The sequence below is a fragment of the Nycticebus coucang genome, chromosome 2 (assembly GCF_027406575.1).
Source record: "Nycticebus coucang isolate mNycCou1 chromosome 2, mNycCou1.pri, whole genome shotgun sequence".
Taxonomy (NCBI): domain Eukaryota; kingdom Metazoa; phylum Chordata; class Mammalia; order Primates; family Lorisidae; genus Nycticebus; species Nycticebus coucang.
In genome coordinates this window covers 86,470,798-86,487,590 of record NC_069781.1, presented here as the reverse complement: position 1 = coordinate 86,487,590, position 16,793 = coordinate 86,470,798, and the positions used below count along the sequence as shown (strand labels likewise).

At 39.8% G+C, this 16,793-nt stretch overlaps 1 protein-coding gene across 1 annotated transcript in view; it reads right to left on the bottom strand.

Annotated features, from left to right (window-relative positions):
• Positions 1-5,104: 5,104 nt before the first annotated feature.
• OSTF1 (osteoclast stimulating factor 1) overlaps positions 5,105-16,793 on the bottom strand; it is a 58,927-nt gene continuing 47,238 nt past the window's right edge. The window contains exons 8-10 of the mRNA XM_053575479.1: positions 14,737-14,815; positions 12,004-12,102; positions 5,105-5,653 (exon numbers count right to left, since the gene is read on the bottom strand). Of these exons, the coding sequence (XP_053431454.1) occupies positions 5,595-5,653; positions 12,004-12,102; positions 14,737-14,815 (237 nt within the window). The 3' untranslated portion in view covers positions 5,105-5,594. The remainder of the gene's footprint in view (positions 5,654-12,003; positions 12,103-14,736; positions 14,816-16,793) is intronic.

The window sequence follows — 16,793 nt, the reverse complement described above, 5'->3', positions numbered from 1 at the left end:
TGTCCACAAAGAGCTCCCAGCGTGAGGTAAGACGACATTCTCTGACCTTCCCAAGGACATATTTTCTTTTTTCTTTTTTTTGAGACAGAGTCTCAAGCTGTCGCCCTGGGCAGAATGCCGTGGCGTCATAGCTCACAACCTCCAACTCATGCTCAAGCAATCCTCTTGCTTCAGTTTTTCTATTTTTAGTAGAGGCAGGGTCTTGCTTTTTGCTCAGGTCTTTTGCTTTTGGTCTCGAACTCATGAGCTCAAGCAATCCACCCACTTCGGCCTCCCAGAGTGCTAGAATTACAGGCATGAGCCACGGCGCCGCTGACACATTTTGTTTTCATGGAACTAAGTGAGGAGTTCTCAGACTGTCTGAGAGAACTGCTGAACTTAGCAATGTAAACGCAAAGCCAAGCAAACAGCTGCTGATCTAAGCTTTCCTTCTTTAATACTTATTCAGACTAGCACACAGCAGGAAATTTTGAAATAATGGGAGTAAAACATTCTTCATTTAATCATATTTCTACAAAGTTACTGCAAATCAAAAAGTTCTGCCAGAATTTTTCTAGGAGCTCTGATGGGTGGTTAAGTAACATAGCAAACTGATTAGCAGATATGCTGAAATTATTACAGGTCTACATCTAGGGCTTGTCTTGGAAAAGATGCTATTCTTCTACTGCACTGTTTTTTGTTTGATTGGAGACAGAATCTCCCAAGTTAGATATGGTGGCGTCAGCCTAGCTCAGCTCACAGCAACCTTAAATGCCCAGGTTCAAGTGATCCTCCTGCCTTAATTCCTCCAGTAGCTGGAACTACTAGTCCCCACCATGGCTAATTTTTCTATTTTTAGTAAAGATAGGGTTTTGAGCTTGCTCAAGCTGGTCTCAAACTCCTGAACTCAAGCAATCCTCCCACCTTGGCCTAGGATTACAGGCATAAGCCACTGCAGCTGGCCACTACACATTTTTCTGACCAAATGTGAATGACAACATCTGACCATAGCCGCAGGCAGCAGGTGCATGGACTCAGGTGTCTGCCAAACCTGTACATCCCCTTGATGCAGTGTAACCTTGAACTAGCTACTTAGCATCTTCAAACCTCAGCTTCTCTGTAAAAAGACCTGGGCAGTAACATTCATGGCCCAGAGTTGCTGGAAAGATCAAATGACATCATGTCTGTGAAAGTGGCTCATACAGGAACCAGCAGAGTAGGCATTTAATAAATAGTAGTTTTATTTAATTTCATGTCATTTTAAGGGAGGAGCAGATGTAAAAGCTTATTATTAAGAAATTAGGAAACAGAAACCATAAATTTGTGGTCTGCTACTTTTCCTTCACTTAAGAAAACTGTTTACCAAAGCTGTATTTGCAGTTAAAATGGGTATAGAATAATCTTTTCCGATACTTCTCTCACCAAAGCCTCAGCTTTTAGTAATCAGACATTTTGAAGTTTGGCTGTATAAAGTATCATTGCTCTGTGTATTACTGCTTCATACATACATTAACAATATAAAAATCAGGAGGAAAAAAACAAAATCAAAGTCAGTAGGGAAAGGCGGATGATCACATATAAATCTTAGGTAAGAAAGCCTATGAGAAAAGACATCATCATGTACAAAGTTGAGAAATAGAGTGTTTACAGTAAAAAAAAAAAAAATCAGTAAAAGCAGAAATGCTACACAACAAAGAACAGTTTATGAAAAACGCTCTTAACGGGCGGCGCCTGTGGCTCAGTCGGTAAGGCGCCGGCCCCATATACCGAGGGTGACGGGTTCAAACCCGGCCCTGGCCAAACTGCAACCAAAAAATAGCCGGGCGTTGTGGCGGGTGCCTGTAGTCCCAGCTACTCGGGAGGCTGAGGCAAGAGAATCGCTTAAGCCCAGAAGTTGGAGGTTGCTGTGAACTGTGTGAGGCCACGGCACTCTACCGAGGGCCATACAGTGAGACTCCGTCTCTACAAAAAAAAAGAAAAACGCTCTTATGGAAAAATTGTATTTTCCTCTACCTAAATTTTTTTGTTTTTTTGAGACAGTCTCACTATGTCGCACTCAGTAGAGTGTCATGGTGTCACAGCTTACAGTAACCTCAAACTCTTGGGCTTAAGTGATTCTCTTGCCTTACCCTCCCAAGTAGCTGGGACTACAGGCACCCACTACATGCCCAGCTATTTTTTGGTTGCAATTGTCACTGTTGTTTAGCAGGCACAGGCTGGGCTCGAACCCACCAGCCTTGGTGTATGTGGCTGATACCCTACCCACTGAGCTACAGGTGCCAAGCCACCGCTACCTAAAATTATCTGAAATTTCTGAATTTCAATTTGTTTTTTAAGATTAAAAGAAAATAAAGTCACTATTGCTTTGCACAGTATTTCCCTTTGGATAATAACATGACTAATCCATTTTTTAAAAGGAGCCAATGGAGCGCATTAAAAAATAAAGATGCTAACAGTTATAATGTATGTCAGTCCAAAGACAAAATTATTTGCAACAGAGAAGTCCCAGAAAGGAAACTAAAATGGGAACCCCTGATGAAAACTGTTCTCTGTATGAGGCTCTGGGGCCTACAGCTAAGCAAGTATTGAGCTGCCCCAGAGGCCGGAGGGCATTTTCTATCTAAAGGATGTGATGCCTGGGAAGAAGTCAGGTCATAGAGGCTCAGAAAGCTCAGGTTACCGCAAAACCTACAAAGTTATTTCCAGAACACAATCAAAACTCTCCTGTGCACAGTCTGGTGAGTTCCTCAGAACTAATTTTTGATGCTGAGTTAAGCACTAAACAATCTCTGAGAAAGTTCAGATCAACTAGGCTGAATAAACAAGCAGCAAAAAATAAAAAAGTTCCCATGGAGGGCCAGGTGCGGTGGCTCATGGATATAATCATGAGCCTGTAGTCCTAGCACTCTGGGAGGCCGAGGCAGGTGGACTGCCTGAGCTCACCGGCTCAAGAGCAGCCTGAGCAAGAGCAAGACCCCCTATCTTTAAAAATAGCTGGGTGTTGTGGCAGGCGCCTGTAGTCCCAGCTACTTGGTTGGCTCAGGCAAGAGAATAACAAAGGTGACGAGGATGACAAAATGAGACTCTGTCTCAAAAACAAACAAAAAAACTTCCCATGGAGTTTCATCCCCAATTAAAATAAGTTGTCATGTTTCACCAAAAAAAGAAAAAAAAATCATTCATAAACCTAAGTCCTCTTTTTCCTTTCAAAAAAACTATAGTTGGCCAAATTTCTAGAATTCTTATTGGATCAATAATGTTCATAGCAATGACAGAGAAACCTCCACCATTCTTTCTCTCAATTATACAAATAAGGTATCTAAATCAAGCACGAAGTATTTTCATAAAAATCATCTACTGTCACAAGAACTATATTAACTCTGCCCATGTTAAAAAACTAACAGTGTTCAGTTGGCATCTCTCCTAATTACCACACGCCCAAAGCATAGAAGAGCAAAAAATTACAGGGTTGTTTTTGTTAAGAATTTTTTGTTAAGGCACCCATCTCCATTTTAAAGAAAAATCTTTAAAGTCTTTATGGGAAGAAATACAATTTCAAGAAGGCTTTCCTATCCTCAAATTTATGCTTAGGAAGAAATATAAATGGTTAAATCAAATTTAATAACATTTTTTAAATAAAATACCCTCTTTGAATAGTTTCAGAATTTATTTCAGAATTTCATCCTTTCTTGTCACTAGATGTACAGATTTCCTTTCTACCAAAATTTACTTAGGATAATTGAAAGACCTTTAACTGTATCCTGTACATTTTTGAAGGTACTCACAGAGAAAAACCAGTCACAGACAGAAGAAACTGTGATAGAGGCACTCATTTCCTGAGCAAACCCACTTCCTTCTTCACACATTTCCTTCTCTTCATCAATGTACTTTTTTTATGAGACAGTCTCACTATGTCACCCTTGGTAGAGTGCCGTGGCGTCCCAGCTCACAGCAACCTCAAATTCTTGGGCTTAAGTGATTCTCTTGCCTCAGCCTCCCGCGTAGCTGGGACTACAGGCACCCGCCACAACACCCAGCTTTTTTTTTGGATGCAGGTGTCATTGTTTAGCAGGCCCAGGCTGGCTCGAGCCTGACAACTGTGGCTGGCGCCCTACTCACTGAGCTACGAGCGCCAAAGCATCAATGCATTTTTTGAAATTAACAGCAAAGGGACCAGGCATGGTGGCTTGCACTTGTAATCCCAGCACTCTGGGAGGCCAGGCCGAGGCAGGTGGATTGCCTGAGCTCAAGGGTTGGAGACTAGCCTGAGCAAGAGTAAGAACCCGCCTCTAAAAATAGCCAGTTGGGCACCTGTAGTCCCAGCTACTTGAGAGACTGAGGCAAGAGAATCACTTGAGCTCAAGAGTTTGAGATTGCTGTGAGCTATGACACCATGGCAGTCTACCGAGGGCAGCAAAGTGAGACTCAGTCTCAAAAAAAAAGAAAGAAAAAGAAAAAAGAAAGTAGCAGCAAAATCATCTTGTAAAATGTATTATACTTCTGGGCCTTGGGTCTGGAAGCTAGGCAAATTCCAATGGCCATGTCCTATTTAATATCATCACTGTAGTGATACCAAATTAGAACTTCAAATAAAGTGTCATGTCAGTCATGCAGAAAGCTCTCTGCAATGTTAACTGATGTTTCTGCAAAAGAATCCATACTTTGAGAAAACAAATATTATCCGTGAAGAAGTGAACACAAAATAATTTCAAAGTTCCTGGTTACTCCACACAGAAAACTATGGCATCTTCCATAAGAAAATCAATTTTTTTACCTTTCAAATCTTTTTTTTAATATTTTTTTTTAAAGTTTTGGCCTTTCAAATCTTAAGCAGAGTGTACAAGGCTAGATTTCTTTTCTCTAAGTACAACCTTGAAGATAAAAACTGAAAGTCTCACAATTATTAAAATTATACATTTTATTAGACATGTATCTTCTCAGTGATTGTTATTGCCTTGACTTTAATCAAAGCAGATACAAGAAGGTGAGCAGAAAGGTAGCTATTGTGATTCCTCTGTATTAATAAATATAAAATATAACTTAAAAATAAAATCAGCTGTTACACTGAATATAAAAAGCTTTATTTACTAGCAATGAGTGATACCACAGAAACAGACAAAAGGAATAAAGTCTCTTAAAATGTTTATTTTTGTCAGAATAGCTGACAATTTTCTGTTAAGTATTTTGATTTATTATTTATAATAAGCACCCCCCACCCGAAAAATCCACTCAAAATATCTCAATCCTTGAGGTAAAGAACTTTAACTAAAAAAAAAAAAAAAAAGAACTTAACTAAAATAAAAAAACTTGATTTTTTTTTTTTTAAAGAAAAAATTTCTTAAAATTCCTTTAGCTTGATAAATAGAAATAATCTCTTCTTGTTCTACTCTGGGGAACCTAAATGTGTTTTACACAGTAAGTATCAAGTCACTTATTGGCAAACCAAAGGTAAGAACTATTCATTTACATGTTGTACTCAAACACATGCAACACTGCCGTGTTCATACATACTTCTTTTTTGCTTTTTTACTGTTACCAACACTCTCCTGGCAAAGACAAAGTTTTGGAATGGTAAAAGCAACAGAAGTATCAGATCTCAAAGCTCTGGAATGAAATTAATCTGAGTCTTCATCATCAAGATAGTCCTCGGCATTGCTTAATGTTCGAATAGCATCTGAAAGAAATAGGGGTGAAGGAGAAAAACAGGATTTACAAATTGCTCAATGATTTGAGTTTTGTTTTGTTTTTTTCCACTCTCTTCGTTCTTAACAATTCAAAAAGTCATCATCTTCCATCTGACCCAGGAATAGTATTTTCCTTGGGAATTTTTTTCATTTTTTTTGAGACAGAGTCTCCCTATGTTGCCCTCGGTAGAGTGCTGTAGCATCAGAGCTCACAGCAGCCTCAAACTCTTGGGCTCAAGTGATCCCCTTGCCTCTGCCTCCTGGGGAGCTGGGACTACAGGAGCCCACCACAGTGCCAGGCTATTTTTAGAAATGGGGTCTCGCTCTTGCTCAGGCTAGTCTTGAACCTATGAGCTCAGGCAATCCACCTGCGTTGGCCTCCCAGAGTGCTAGGATTACAGGCATGAGCCACTATGCCTGGCCTTGAGAATTTCTGCTGCCATAGAGGCTGACAAATACATTTGTCTGCATGTTCCTTAGTCATGCAAAAGAGAAAAAAGCCTGTGGTGCTAGCTGCCATTACTCCATTCCCAACAGAGGATGACTAGTCACATGCACCGTGGCCACCATGAAAAGCACCAGCAGCAGATACTCCATTCAGACAACTGTGCCTCCAACTTCCTCTCTCCCAGTGACAAGTACACAAGACAAATGGCTTCAGTCAATCCCAGCCAGAGGCCTTCCCTGAAGGCAAGGTTACTGGGTAGAAAGATAACTAATAAGACGGGAAAGGGAAAAGGAAGAGAATGAAAACAAAAGCTTCAGTTTCATTTTAGAAAACGCTGAAAATAAAATACTAAGAAACAAGACTAGGCCAGTGAGGTGGCTCACCCTGTAATCCTAGCACTCTGGGAGGCCAAGGCGGGTGGATTGCTTAAGCTCACGAGTTCGAGACCAGCCTGAGCAAGAGGGAGACCCCATCTCTAAAAATAGCCAGGCGTTGTGGTGTGCACCTATAGTCCCAGCTACTGGGGAGGCTGAGACAAGAGAATTGCTTAAGCCTCAGAGTTTGAGGTTGCTGTGAGCTGTGATGCGATAGCACTCTACTGAGGACGACAAAGTGGGACTGTCTCAAAAGAAAACAAACAAGGCTGATTTTCATCTGTCCCAAATAAACTCCTTTGAATTCTTAAAAAAAAAATTGCCTACACCAAGGAAAGTGAACTGGGGAGATGCAAGTTTGGATGGGAAGACCAGTTAAATAGTACAGATAAAAGGTGATGGTTTGGACTAATGCAGGGGCACTGGGGATGGTAAGAAGCAGGTATTTCAAGATATTATAACACACCAGCCTGAGCAAGAGTGAGACCTTGTCTCTAAAAAATAGCTGGGCATTGTGGCAGGAGCCGGTAGTCCCAGCTACTAGTGAGGCTAAGGCAAGAGAATCATTTGAGCCCAAGAGTTTAAGGTTGCTGTGAGCTACGACACCCTAGCACTCTACCGGGAGCAACCAAGTGAGACTCTGTCTTAAAAAAAAAAAAAAAAAAAACCAGCTCATTATTTTAAAAACCCCTAAATAAAGGGCGAAAATCAAGCATTTATCCTGTTATGTGAACTATCCCACCAGGTAACCAGCTGATGAGGGACTATTTTCTTTATAAAATGTTTTAGCTAATAACTGAGAAAAATCAAATTAAAATATCACCATTTTACAACCCTCAGTGAAATAGCAGAGCTGGACAGTGGTTGTCTATCTGGTCATCAATGGTTGCTAATATCACAGGAAGAGTGACAACCAGATGCTATGTGCCTCTGATGAAAGAACATGATATTCTGTGTGATATATTCTTCCCTCTCCCCATAAGAAAGATGGATTACAGATAGATAGACAGACAGACAAATGACAGATAGAACCTAAATGGAATCAAATCTCCAGATCTAACACCAATTCACAAAAACACAAAGAACAAAGCAACATGACAAATGAATTTCCGTGGGAATGCAGTGAGCAATGCCCAGATTGGGAAATTCAAGTTAGTTGACCTAATTTTTTCAATAAATAAATTGCAAAGTTAAAAAGAAGAAGAGAGAGAAAGGAAACATTCATTCAAAAAAAATGAAGAGACGTATCTAGCAATCACAAACTGACGCTCTGTGGATCTTGACTTAAATAATAAGTGAATAAGTATGAGTTAATTATATTGCAGTTTTTTTTTTTAAGCGTCTTCATGTTTACAGGTTTAGAAAAAATGTTTAGAAAAAGGGAGAAGGGAGGATCAGTACAAGGGAGCTAGACACCTATTTATGTTGTACAAGAGAGAAAAGGAAAGATAAAGGGAGAACAAGTGAACGTACAGCAGAACAGAGGCAAAGTCCTCCATTCAGGACTGCGTCCTGACTCCTTAAGATAGTGTGTCCTTCAATTCTTACTTCTGCTCTTTATTTTTCTTTCTCCTATTATAAAAAGAAAGATGACCTGCCATGGCACAAACTCTAAGCAGAAATCAAGGTAGCTGTGAGTCAGGTAAATAGTCAATGTATTCTGATATTGTTGTTCACTTTTAAAAGTACAACTCGGAGGCAGCGCCCATAGCTCAGTGGGCAGGGCACCGGTGACATACACCAAGGCAATAAAATTGTTCAATTGTTACTTCTGCTCTTTATTTTTATCTTCTTTCTCCTATTATAAAAAGAAAGATGGCTTCTTCCTTTCTTTCCTGAACCGTTCCGAGGCAGCCTTCTCTGGAAACTTCCCACATGGCCAATGCCAAGTGATGAGGGTATCTCTTTCTAGCCCACGTCAGGGTGTGGCCAGGATGGTATATTACTATGTTAAACTATTTTAACTTGCACTGGAACTTTAAATCCACTCTGTATATCTCCTAGCTGCTTTCTCCTCCTCCTTCACCTCACTTCTGTTTTCTTCAATCCCACGGCCCTGGGTTCACGTGTCCCAAATCAAGCACCAACACTTAAGCAAACATACAAACAATAAATAAATAAATGTTGATGGGATAAACATAGTCATGTGGATGAATGTCGTGGACATAATGTAAGGGAAACAAGCCAGATACCAAAAAATGCATATGGTTTGATTCCACTTATATCAAGTTCATGAACAGACAAAACTAATCTATGATGAGAAAAGCAGAGGATACTGAGAGAGGCTTCTGGGGATATGGGAAATGCCTTCTGTCTAGGTTGTGTCTTCTGTCTAGGTTGCAGTGAATAGGTACAAGTATGGTAAAAAATAACTAAGCTATACACTTAAGATGCATACAATTTACTTAATATGAATTATACTCCAATTCTTAATGACTGGGGAAAAAATTTAAAGGGTTCTACCTTTAAGTATGGTCCTTACCCTCATCTAACCCCCTATCAAAGTTATTCTCCATGGTAATTGCAATGTCTGAATTATTTTCTCCCTATAAAAAATACAAGTTGTGCTTTTAAAAGTGAACAACAACATCAGAATACACTTTTCTAGTTTAGAGTTCATTCTGGCAATAACTATATGGCCAAATGTTCCAACCCTCATTCCAACCAAGATAATACAAATTAAAGCTTTTTTAAAAACCAGATGATTGGGGAAATGAAGCAAGAAAAAAGTAATTTGAAAATTTAAATAAGAAAATTCATTTCTTGCCTCTGTCTGCCAGGCCCCAAGATTACTTTATTAACAAATTCAGTATGTAATCAGTACAAATTTTAAAAGGTAGATGAAAACACACTTGGAGTGAACAAACAGAATCTACCTTCTAGCCCTATTCTACAAAGGCTGCGGAAGGTGAGGGCGAAAAGAGAAGAGTTTACCACCAGCTCCAACCCATTGTGAGGAGGCTTCTGGGTGCAGCTTCTGGGGTCTGAGGTTTGGTCTTGGCCTTGCCTATCATGATCAAGCTCACAGACGCAAGAGATCCTGATAAGCTTCAGCTTGAAAGATACCGTACTCTCTGGTCAGGAGATTCAAGCGCTACCCACAGCAACAGGAAGTCAGTGGCAGAGAAAGGAAGTTAGGCCACAGTGTCCTAACTTCTTGACCCAACTAAGACAGCAAGGAATAGGAGGTAGATCTCAGGCAGAAGTATCTCTCCCACATGGCTGCAAAAATGGCTTCTCAATCAAACCAGCTCAGCTGAGAAACACTTTCTCATACCCTAGCAGAACCAGCTGTGCATGAGTTATTAAAGAAAGACTTGCACTGCCTGTGAGCCTTCACAGTTTCAATAAGGAATCCCAAACTGATTAACAGTTTATGCCATGTCTGTTAAAAGTAAATTAAAATCTGGAACAAAGACATATCTGTAATAAGGGACAGAAGGGATAAAAGACTTTTAAGGAAGGCTAAGATGAGAACCTGATGATCAGTAAAGAGGACAATTCTGAGATGCTCCCCTGGCAAGCCATGATGAGAAGATATTTCTTTCTATTTCTTTCTTTTTTTGGAGATAGAATTTCACTTTGTCACCCTTGGTAGAATGCCTTGATGTCACAGCTTACAGCAACCTCAAACTCTTGGACTCAAGTGATCTTCTTGCCACAGCCTCCCAAGGAGCTGGAACTACAGGCACCCACCACAATACCCAGCTAGTTTTTCTAGGTTTTAGTAGAGATGGGGTCTCACTCTTGCTCAGGCTGGTCTTGAACTCATGAGCTTGAGCAGTCTACCCACCTCGGCCTCCCAGAGTGCTAGGATTACAGGTGTGAGCCCCTGCATCTGGCCTGTTTACTGATTGACTAGAGTAGGACATGAGGAGGCTGACTTTATTTTTTTTTACTTATCTTAGAGATAGGGTCTTTCTGTTTTGCCCAAGCTGGTCTCAAACTCCTGGCTTCAAGCAATCCTCCTGCTTTGGGCTCCCACAGAACTGGGATTACAGGTGTGACCCACCGTGTCCAGCTGATACCCCCACTTTAAAAAAGAAACAGAATAGCTTCCTTTGAGCTGGAGACACCATCTTCCAGTAATTTACCAAAATGACAAACACAAAGGGAAAGAGGAGAGGCACCCGATACATGTTCTCTAGGCCTTTTAGGAAACATATATGCAAATCTACAAGAAAGGTGATATTGTAGACATCAAGGGAATGGGTACTGTTCAAAAAGGCATGCCACACAAATGTTACCATGGTAAAACTGGAAGAGTCTACAGTGTTACCCAGCATGCTGTTGGCATTGTTGTAAACAAACAAGTTAAGGGCAAGATTCTTGCCAAGAGGATTAATGTTCATATTGAGCATATTAAGCACTCTGAGAGCCAAGATAGCTTCCTGAAACGTGTGAAAGAAAATGATCAGAAAAAGAAGGAAGCCAAAGAGAAAGGTACCTGGGTTCAGCTGGAGCGCCAGCCTGATCCACCCAAAGAAGCCCACTTTGTGAGAACCAATGGAAAAGAGCCTGAGCTCCTAGAACCCATTCCCTATGAATTCATGGCATAATAAGCATATAACATAGCACACAGGAGTACCAGTGGACCCATGTTTTCAGGTGCAAGAACCTATTTATTCCCCAATGAGCTCATGGCATAATTAATAGGTGTACAGCATAGCACACAGGATAACCAATAGACCCCATGTAACAGTGATACAAGGTGATGGAACCTATTTCCCATGAATTCAAAAGTCAATCAGTACTTTGTCACATTCAATGACAAGGTGCCTCCCTGAGCTATTTGGAACCTCTTACCTATGAATTCATGGCACGGTAGATAAAAATAATAGCATAGAAATGTTTCTTGTTCATTCACTAGAAGTGTGATATATTTTTCCTCAAAGAAGTATTAAAGCAAATTTTAATGTGTCCTAAAAAAAAAAAAGAAAGAAAGAAAGAAACAGAATATAATCATGGAGCTGTTGAATGCTTAATTTAAAAAAATATTTGGGTAGCTATGCATTGTGGCAGGTACCAGTAGTCCCAGCTACTTGGGAGGCTGAGGCAAGAGGATCTTTTGAGCCCGGGAATTTGAAGATGCTATAAGCTAGGCTGAGGCCATGGCACTCTAGCTGGGGCAACAAAGTGAGACTGTCTCAAAAAACAAATTGTTGATAAGGACTTATAAATACATATTTAAATGAAGGAATGGAGATGATGGTTCTCTAAAAAGATGATTAGAATGTGATTCCAAGGAACAAAAAGACATATTGAAAAAAAAAAAAAAGAAACATAAAAGGGGCAGCAACAGGGGCAACATAGAGAGACCTCATCTCTAAAAATTAAAATTTAAAAAAAATCCATTCTTTCTTCAAATGTGTTTGCTTGAGCATGTTCTTCTATTTGGGAGGTTCTGATATAGACCAAGGATATTTAAACAAACTTCAGAATCATCCAGTTTTTCTTTTTCCCAATACTAATTTGATAAATCATAGTCAGAAGAGAAATAAGGATCTTAAACAAATACCTGTTCCCTGTTTCTTTTTCAGGAGAGACGCACAGGCAGCGTTAGTAGCCATGTCGAAGGCCAGTTTCTTCTCATTGTTTCTTAAGTCTGTTCTAGCACCTTCCCAACACAAGAAAAGTAAATTAGGTGTTTTTGAAGATTTCATAGTAGCAGCTGATCCTCTTTCCACCATAACTAATCACAAAAGTCTAGCAAAACTACAAACTAGAGGACAATTCTGGCCCAGAAAGTAAACTTTTTCAAAACAGTAAAACTTTCTCAGAAGAGTGTTTTTGTCATCCTTAACCAGAGAATTTATTCCTACCCCTGTGATAATTATGCACAATAAAAACAGAGGCTTTTCCTTTTGAGTCTCTGTAGGATGAAATGTGAACTTTGCAGTGAGCTTATCATCCCCATTAGATTCTAAATTCAGTAAGCCTTTGCTGCTTCTGGTCTTTTCATAGAAGACCAAAGGGGTTGAACTTGAGGGAATTAACATTTTATATCTGTAAGTATACTCTCATGCAAATTAGCAGAATGGCAACACAGTAAAACCCAGAGGCAATTTATTGTTCCTATAAGCCATCTTTTACCCGCTTTTTCTTTGTCTTTATTGTGTTAAAAATTACATTAGAATTCATGAATACATTTGCACTATTAAAAATCCAAAAATCCAAAAGTATGCTGACAAAAGCCTAAGTCCCACCTCATCTCCCATGGTCTACCCTCTCAAGAGGGAACCATTCTTGACAAATGAGCATCAGCTCCTGTCTCCCTCATGCGTGTTGCTGCTTTCACAATACATATGTGGATGCAGACACAAAATCATATCATACCACACATATTGCTATGTAATTTGATTTTTCTAACTTAACAATGTAAAACAGTACTCTTATCTTGGCAATACGCGTACTTATAACTCAACCTATTTAAACCTTTATAAGCATTCCATTTTATGGGTGTTCCCAAACTTATATTACTCCGTTAGTGATGGGCATTTGGGCTGTTCCAAATTTTCATTACCAAATACTGCAATGAACCCCCTTGAACATCATCACTATTCACAGGTATTCCTAGAAGCGGGGCCGAAATGTAAGGCTAAGTACATTTTTAATTCTGCCAGCTACTATCAGATTGCTCTTCATAATAGTCCCTAATGAGCCTTTGAATTTCGGTGGTATCAGTTCTCATGTCTCCTTTTTCATGCCTGGTTCTAAGATTGCTTTCCAAGAAGGCTTTTCCAATTTATACTTTCTGCCACAGTGTATGAGAGTGTCATGTTCTTTGCAATAAACCCCCTCTTGATAAACAGAAAATAATTAAAGGCACAAAAACATTGATTTATGAAAAGATGGTATGATTAATTAGTAATATGACAATCTGCGTCAAAATCTTCCTCCTGAGCAGATCTATTCACAGTAGGGTTATGTGCAATACCTCATTCTGTCAGTGTGCTACAGGTCAAAAACTCCTGGAGATTAACAGTTCTATGACTAAGCATACCTTACATTATTCAATTATTCTTTACAACTTATACACATGAAATATGCAGACAGTGATGTTAAAGAAGAAACACAACTATTTCCTGGGTCCCGCTTTACTATGCTAAGAGAAATACAATGTCAGCCATATATCTAGTATTATTTTTAATAGCATATTTTAGTTAACCCAGTATATCTGAAATTTTATCACTTCAACTTGCAATCAATAAAAAAGTTATTGTGATGTTTTACTCTTTTGCCTCCCTACATCTTCCAAATCTGGTGTGCATTTTACACTTAAAGAATGTCTCGTTTCACACAGCCTCATTTCAAGGGTTCAGTTGCACACTGGCAAGTGACTGCCATATAGGACAGCACAGCCCTCAGTATAACCTTTAGGGGGCACTGACCTCTTAGACCTGGAGCTGACTCATCTACATGCTTAATATCCAAAACATTTCATGCCATGTATCTCACCACTTTGTTCTGAAGAGCCCTAATGATGGTGATTCTATGACTTGTGGCTTGGGGACTCAAACATTCTACAGTATAGGCTTTGGGACCAGGATGTGGTATGGGTGATATGGCTGGCTCTCTTTAAGAGTTAAGTAATACTGGGGCGGCGCCTGTGGCTCAAGGAGTAGGGCGCCGGTCCCATATCCTGGAGGTGGCGGGTTCAAACCTAGCCCCGGCCAAAAACCACAAAAAAAAAAAAAAGAAAAGAGTTAAGTAATACTTATGGGTCAAATGGATGGATGGATGGATGGGCAGTTTATAACTTCATTGCTCCCTCTGACTTGTAAAAACAGAGAATCAAGGTATCCTCTTGTATTCTCTGTACATCTAGCACCCACTCAGCTCAAATCAGGATCCAGTAGCCAAAGCATTCTTTCTTATCTATCAAGATTTTCCTATGAGAACAGTGACCTTAGCAAATTTGCCCACACAGGTTTCTCAGGCAGGATCTCCCTATACACATGTATATACACACCACACACACAACCCTTCCTTCTAATCCTACAATCTGCAGAAATGTATGGCAAGGTCTTACTAAAAGTATCATGTATATAGCTTGCCAACATTTCAATTTATACTAAAAACTAACACAAACCCTAAAATTTCATCTTTCATGATAACTGTGATACAGAGTAGATCAAGACCACAGTTTTAAAATAAGGAGACTATTATCTTTCCTACTATTTCAAATGGTATAATTTGATATAGCCTTTTTTTTAAGGTAATCAAAGGCCAGATAGACTCCAAATTTTACCTTTTTCCAGAAGCAACTGGACAATATCTGCATAACCCTTCCAGGCAGCAGCATGCAAAGCTGTGTCTCCCAACTTGTTCTGTGATAATATAAACAGAAAATAGCAATTTTAAAATAAATATTCAAAGGAAAGTACACATTGATTTAGGTTTAATTTAGTTAAACCTTGACATTAGCCTATGACACTCTGAGCAGAGAACCTAGCTATGCCATGCCCAGAATTCTGACCTGCAAAAAGTATAAGCTGCTAAACTTGTGTAATTTAATATAAAACAATAGAAAATCAACGCAAAGCTCTGTAAAATTAAAAAGAAAACCAAAATAAAACAAAGGTGAGAAAATCTCTGAGAAAAACTAAGAACATTGGAGGTTCAACTTAAGAGATCCAACATCTTACTGATGGGCATAAGAAAATGATCAGATAAAAACTAACAAGTTAATTTTCCAGGCGAAAAGAGTTCATCATAATTACTGGAAAATGACACCCATGAAGGCACATCATTGTAAAATGTTAGAACACCTAGTGAGAGGCCAGGTGCAGTGGCTCATGCCTGCAACCCTAGCACTCTGGGAGGCTAAGGCAAGTGGACTGCCTGAAGTTAGGAGTTCAAGACCAGACTAAGCAAGAGTGAGATTCCATCTCTACTAAAAAAATAGAAAACCAAGCCATGTGTTGTGGCTAGTCCCAGCTCCTCCAGAGGATGAGGTAAGAGTATAGCTTAAGCACAAGAGTTTGAGGTTGCTATGAGCTGTGACGCCACAGCACTCTACCCAGGATGACTCTGTCTCAAAAAAAAAAAAAAAAAAGGCTTGGTTCCTGCAGCTCAGTGAACAGGGCACCAGCCACATACACCAAAGCTGGTGGGTTTGAGCATGGCCCGGCCTACTACACAATGACAACTTCAACAACAACAACAACAAAATACCGAAAAAAAAAAAAAAAAGAAAGAAAAGGATGGGAATCAAAATGGCATTAAACCTCATCAAAATGGCATTAAACCTCTCAAAGGCAACCCAGAACACAATATACCAGTCATATCTTCAAATTTCTGAGGGCCCTGCCAGAAATGTAAGTTCATTCCGCAGCGCCGGGAGTTCAGAGCAGAAGCGTGTTGACTGTAAGCTTGTGCACAGCCTTTGGCACCAGTCAGAGAAGCCTATCAGGATTTCCCCTCACTTCGGAAAGAAATTTCTCTGTTTCATACCTTCAAATTTTTCCTAGATAAACAAAAAAATTCTGAGGGAAATTATTTTCTACTTAGAATTCTTTTTTTTTTGAGACAAAGTATCACTATCTTGCCCTCAGTAGAGTGCCATGCTGTCACAGCTCACAGCAACCTCAAACTCTTGTGCTTAAGCGATTCTCCTGCCTCAGCCTCCCAAGCAACTGCGACTACAGGCGCCTGCCACAATGCCCGGCACTTTTCTTATTGCAGTTGTCATCGTTGTTTAGCTGGCCTGGGCTGGGCTCAAACACGCCAGTCTCAGTGCATGTGGCTGGCACTGTAACCACTGTGCTACAGGCGCTGAACCCAACCTAGAATTCTTATCAGGCAAAAAAAATCAATCCCAAGCTCCTCTTTCTCAGTAATCTATTAGAAGATGTTCTTTGACAACAGATGTTCTTTGGGGGCCACAGGACCCAGAAAAGTAAAGATCTAACACAGAAGACAAGTATAGGAGATCCCCAGGGAGACAAGAAAGGACGGCAAAGACCAAATTGCTCAGACTGGAGAAGGAGGATGGAGAGTTCAAGAAAATTATCAGTCGAGGGAGAAAAAAGAAACTCACTGGTTAACTTACACATTTTGGGAAACTGTCTCAAAAGTATATAAAACAGTGTCTTAGATACAAAAAAATAGTAAATAAAAGTCAATCATTAATACATTAAATACAGAATCAAAGAGTTATATAAACAGCAAACACTATTTAGATAGACACAATAATGCAAACATTTTGTAGTAATATAACCAAAAACTTTGATCAGATACACTGGACAGAGGAAGAACTGGGTGCTGGAGGATCTGAGTGGGGCCAGCTGACAAGCTTATCCTTCT